Below are 5824 nucleotides of genomic sequence, written 5' to 3'. Positions count from 1 at the left end.
CGAAAACTGGCCCTGCACGAGGCCAAAAAGCACAGCAGCTCCAACCCGATTGACCCGGGGTCTAAGGCTCAGCAATAGGGCTGCCAGGCACCCACATCGCCCCTTTTTGTGGCACCGATTAAGACCGATTTGTGGGGGCGTCTGATAGTTGATACAACTATTGGAGGAGGGGTGCTTGGACAAGTGATGTTAATTGATACTGGTGCCTCTTATTCAATTCTTAATATGGCCCCTGGCGAAGCCGGGCTTTTCCAAACCTGTGAAATTATTGAACTGACAGGGCCAAACGGCCAAAAATCCTCAGTGCCGTTCACAGGGCCCATACCCTTTGAAATTGGGACTGCCAAAGGGTCTGAAAAATTTGGGAAAATGGAAATGAAGGGAAAGCCAGGAATTTTAGCCACCTCCACGCTGACAAAGATGGGGGTGGTGGTGGACCTGGCAAACCAAGCGCTGTTACATTGCCCCCAAAGTGGTGTGTCTGTCGTCCCGGCGAGCCACAGGGTGATGTCGGTGAAAGCCCCTGAGCTCCTGGTCCACCCTGAGTGGGAGCCCCGAGTGAAACGGGTCACAGAGCACTTCCCCCAGGTCTGGGCAAGGAGCAAGCTGGACTGCGGGCAGATTGACGCTGTTGTGGCAGTCAAAGGGCCAGATCCCCCTCCTCAGCCTCAGCCCTGGTACCCAGCGGAGGCCGAGGATGGCTTGTGGGACACCATCAAAATCTTGCTGGAGCAGGGGGTGCTGGTGGAGCAGGAGAGCACCTGCAACGCCCCGGTGTGGCCCCTGCGGAAAGCTGATGGGAAAACATGGAGGCTGACAGTTGACTTTGGTACCCTGAACCGTGTCACCCCACTGCGGACCTCCACAGTGGCCAAATACCCTGACATCATGGCAGCCATCGCCCGGGGATCTGAATGGTTCTCAGTGCTCAGCCTAACCAGCCCGTCCTTTGCCATCCCCTTGCACCCCGAGTCCTGGCACAAGTTTGCCTTCACCCTTCGAGGACGGCAATTTGCCTTCACCAGAGTCCCCCCGGGCTTCCACAACACCCCCGCCATCTGCCACACACACGTGGTGAGGATGTGGGAGAAGCTCGGCCACCGGGACAGCGTGCTGTCCTGTGCCGGTGATGTCCTCATCCACACCCGGACAAAGGAGGAGAATCTGGAGGTGCTGGCAGAGGTGCTGGAGGCTGTCCAGAAGACAGGCTTCAGGATCAGCCCCACAAAGGCCCAGCTGTGCTGGAAGGAGGTCTCCTACCTGGGGGTGACCCTGGGGGAGGAAGGGCGCTCGCTGGAGAAGCAGAGGGTCGAGCTAATACAGAAGGTGTCTGCGCCGGCCGATGCTGCCACCCTGAGATCCTTCCTGGCTCTCCTGAGGTTCTCCTGGGAGTTTGTTGAGGGCTACGCAGAGAAAGCTGCCCCCCTCTGCCACCTCCTGAAGAAGGACACCCCCTGGGAATGGAGGCCGGAGCACGACGAGGTGGTGAAGACCTTAAAGGAGAGTGTGGCACAAGCCCCTGTGCTGGTGCGTCCCCGGGGGGACAGACCCTATGTCCTGCAGCTGGCCAGCACGGCAAAGGGGCTGCAGGCCACCCTGGGCCAGCAGCACGGTGCCCACCTCCTCCCGGTTGCCCACGCCTCGCGCCTCCTGATGCCGGCCGAGCAGCAGTTCACCGAATACGAGAGGGAGGTTTTAGCCTTGACCTGGGCCCTGCAGCACTGGAACTACCTGGTGGGGTCGGCCCCGGTGCTGCTGAGGACCTCCCGCACCCCGGTGAAGTACCTCTTGTTGGGGAAAGGGGACGAGGGTCCACTGCGCTGCCCCAGGATGGCCAACTGGGCATTGGCGTTGACGAGCAAGGAGGTCCCCATGGAAGCAGGGGAGCCCTTGTCTGGCACCTACAGGGTGGTCATCAGTGGTGAGAGGGATGGGGAGGAGCCGGGGGGTACCCTGGCTGAGCCCAAGCCACGGTGCATGCCCCTCTTTGAAAGCAGCCTCAGCCTGGTGGAGGCCAAGGAAAGAGGCTATGTTGTGTGGTTTGTAGATGGGTCCAACTACCACAAGGATGGGGTGCCCTATACAGGCTATGCTGCCATCAACTGGGGCACCGGGGAGGTGGTGAAGGGGAAGTGCCTGCCGCACTCCATCCAGGCCGCCGAGCTGGTGGCCGTGACAGCCGCCCTGGAAAACACGCCAGCAGACCTGCCGCTGGCCATATTTTCAGACTCGGGTTGTGGGTGGCACTGGAATGGCTGCCACTCTGGAGGGAGAGGAACATGCAGTCCGCTGACGGCAAGCCTGTCAGCTATGCCAAAAAGCTGCTGTACCTCGCGAGGCTGGCGGAGCAGAGGGTGCACCTGGCCCAGATCATTAAGGTGAAGGCCCACAAGAAGGGAACAGAGGAGGCCAAGTGGAACAAGGAGGCTGATGCCAAAGCCAAGCAAGGTGCAAAGGAAGGGCTGATGTGGAAGGCTAGCAAGACCTTGGAGAACGGCCCTTTGTTGGTGGCTCCCAGCAGACACTGGGAGAGCGTGGACCTGCTGGGCTTGCAGGCACAAGACCCCAGCATCCAGGAGTTAGTGCAGGGCAGGGAGTATAAAGGGTGCAAGGTGTGGAAGGATGTTTCGGGGTTGGTCCTGGCACGGAGGGAGGGGGCAGACTTCCCGGTCTGGGTCGTGCCTGAACTTGTCCGGACAGAGCTGGTGGCCCTTGCTCATGAGCAAGGGCATTTGGGGACAGACAAGACCATGGTGAGGCTGCAGGGTGCTGGGTGGTGGCCCGAAATGAGAGAGGATGTGGAGAGGTATGTCAACAACTGCCTGACATGTGCGGCCAACAATCCTGATGCCAAAATGGCCAAAGTCCTCCTGGGCCACCAGAGGATTTCTGGGCCATGGAGCAAGTTGCAGATAGAGTTTATAGGCCCTTTGCCCCAAACAGCCCAAGGGAACAGGTATTGCTTGGTGATCAGCGATAGCTTCACTAAGTGGGTGGAAGCGTTTCCGACGCGAAACAACACGGCCAGCGCAACCGCAAAGATCCTGGTAGAGCATGTTTTCTCACGGTGGGGCGTCCCAAAGGAGATTGACTCGGACCACGGCCAACGCTTTATCGGAGAAGTCACAAAAGGGGTGTGCCAAGCCCTGGGCATCAAGCAAAAGCTTCACATCATGGGGCATTTCCAGAAGCCTGGCTTGGCGGAGGGGCCCAACCAGCCACTGAAGGCCACACTGAGGAAGCTCATGAACCAGCAAAGGAAAGACTGGGATCAGAAGCTCCCACTGGTCCTGCTGGCGTTACGAGGGGCCATGGCAGCTCACACGCCTTCTCCCCAAAAGCTGCCCTCTCCAAGAGATCTGAAGTTGCCAGGACACTGGTGGCAAAGAGGGGAGCTGCCAGACGAACTGCAGCCCCGCGTGCTGATGGACAGGTGGGTCCAGGACATGCTGAGGACTGTGTCGGCTACGTACCACCAGCTTGCCTTGGTGCAGGAGGCCAACATTCCCAAGATGGATAAGCAGCTGGGAGTGCTGCTGCGTCCCATGGAGTGGAACACGGGGGATCTGGTAATGTATCGGGGGGTTAGAGAGAAGAACCAGGTGCTGGGACCCCAATGGATGGGGCCTGTTAGGGTTGTGAACAAGGCTAGCCCCTCCATATACCAGGTAGAAATCAGAAAGGGGGCAAAAAGGCAGGAAAAATGGCTCCATTCTTCACAATTAAAAGCATGGAAGGGAAATTAACGGGGCTGGAGAGCCCGTCTTGCTTATGTTTTGCAGATGAAGGAAAATGGAAGGCGATTGTGACCAGCAGGAAGGGCGAACTTCGTGGCATCACCAGCCCTGTTTGCGCTGCGGGAAAAATGCTTTCAAATTTCTGGTTGCAGGATTTGCTTTGCTTTCTGGTATGTGCATAGCGCTGAGCACCCAACATGCCCAACTAACCCATCAGCATCTCAGACAAAATGCCCGTCGTTCCCACTTAGAAAGGCAACCTGACACATGGGCCACAGCCCAGCACAGAGTTAGGAGGTACACAAGAATTGGGACTGACTGGCCCTGGTCTCAAGCTCACATAAAATATACAGGAAGCATGGGATTAAATTCTAACAAAGGCTTGAATTTGTCAACGGTGGTTATGCACGGGACAGAGGTGTACTTGGAAAATGAGTGGAGCTGGGATAGCACAAACAGACTTCCACAGCTGCTAGGGAAGGTGGGGCAAGAAATAAAGGTAGGGTGCAGGGTAATTAATGGATCCACTCATCAGCAAGTAACTCAAATATCCGTAACTGAAGTAAAAACTAAGAAGAATCAGAAAAAAACCTGTGCTGTGGAAAAATTGGACTGTTGGTACAATTTTACTTTGGTCCAGCCAGTCTTTGTGGTCTGCCTCTGGGCACAAAACAGTGTGGGACTGTCCTTTAAATTCAAGATTAGCACCATGACGCACTCCTTTGCTGCTGTTAAGATCTCAAAGTGCCATTTTTTGGCCTGGCATGCAGCCCAATACGCTGAGGTTGGCAACCAAGTAAAATTGGAAATTAAATACTCCCAAGAAAGCATAACTGACCCGATGCAAATTGATGGCACCACTGTGACTATCACTGCCCCTAATAGCCACAAGTGGGTCGTGCCAGTAAACTGCCTCCGCGAGAGCAAAATGCTTAATAGATCTGAATTAGGCAGAGAGGCTTCATGGTATAATCAGGATTATGGGCGCTGCCCACACCTGGTCATAAATCTCCAGGTGTGGTGTCAAGGAAACCTGAGCTTAGAAATGTCCTCTGAGCTTGGAGGAAAGTGGTGGATAGGAGGCCCCGAAGGATTTAAAAAAGAGTTTACTATCATTGCTGTCTTGCGCCCTTTTGTTTCCAAGATAGGCCCTTACGTAGTCAAGCAAAATCACATCCAAGAGCTGTTGACCGGGCCTGTCCGGTCACTGAAGAAGGTAGTGTTGTCTCTGTCCACTGTTAATATTTCATCTGTCAGACCACACTGTACCCCCTTCCTATCCACCCTCCACACTGGCTGGCTGGCATGGCTCCACAGCCGCTCCATCCGGGGGACCCGGGCCAGAAGAGACCTGCTGGCCACGGCGCTGGGAGGAGGAGGTGCTGGGCTGGGAGTCCTCAACAGCATGAATGTCGAGGTCTTGGCCAACAAGTTGGAGGCTGTCACCTCTGGCATGCAGGGCCTCCTCAACCCCCTGAATTCATCCCTGGCCAGCCTTGGGATGGGGCAGTGGCTCGTGTCAGAGGTGTTGCCCACCTGGGAACAAATAAGTGAGAAAGACCACCAGGTGCTGTTGCGTGCACTGGGCATTGAACAAAATAACGTCTCCCTTGCTCTTAGTTGCATCCAGGCCCAGCTGTGGGTGCAGAGTGTTGTTGCAGGTATCCTGAGAGACGGCGACAATGGCGTCCTCCCCACCGAGATCCGAAAGATCGTGTGGGACGTGGCCACGGAGAAGGAGCGGCAGCTCCAAGCTTGGTGGAGGCTTGTCAACTTCACCCACGACCAGGTCCTCAATGCAGTCATTGCCCACGTCCTGACCGTGGCGGAGGCTCGCATCGAAAAGGTCTACCCCATCGTGGCCCTAGGGGTTAACACAAATGGGTCCGTGGTCTACCCCCTAGACCACCGCATGTGGGCAAGGGTGTCTCATGGGAAATGGCAATCAGTAGATTTGGAAGCCTGCATTTTGGAAAGGGGGCTGGGATTCATATGCGAAGATGATGCCCTTAAGGCTAGTGATGTTTGCTTTGACACCAAAGAAGGGGTGTGCCATTTTGAGATCAATCCCCAGAGCAGCAATAAAA

At 56.1% G+C, this 5824-nt stretch overlaps 1 protein-coding gene across 1 annotated transcript in view; it reads left to right on the top strand.

The window, feature by feature from the left end:
- Positions 1-145, top strand: part of LOC104619906 — a 1848-nt gene extending 1703 nt beyond the window's left edge. Inside the window, exon 2 of the mRNA XM_010285956.1 lies at positions 124-145. Within this exon, the coding sequence (XP_010284258.1) occupies positions 124-145 (22 nt within the window). The remainder of the gene's footprint in view (positions 1-123) is intronic.
- The last annotated feature ends 5679 nt before the right edge of the window (positions 146-5824 follow it).

Source organism: Phaethon lepturus, unplaced genomic scaffold (assembly GCF_000687285.1).
Source record: "Phaethon lepturus isolate BGI_N335 unplaced genomic scaffold, ASM68728v1 scaffold20954, whole genome shotgun sequence".
NCBI classification, from domain to species: domain Eukaryota; kingdom Metazoa; phylum Chordata; class Aves; order Phaethontiformes; family Phaethontidae; genus Phaethon; species Phaethon lepturus.
This window is presented reverse-complemented; position numbering and strand designations above follow the sequence as displayed.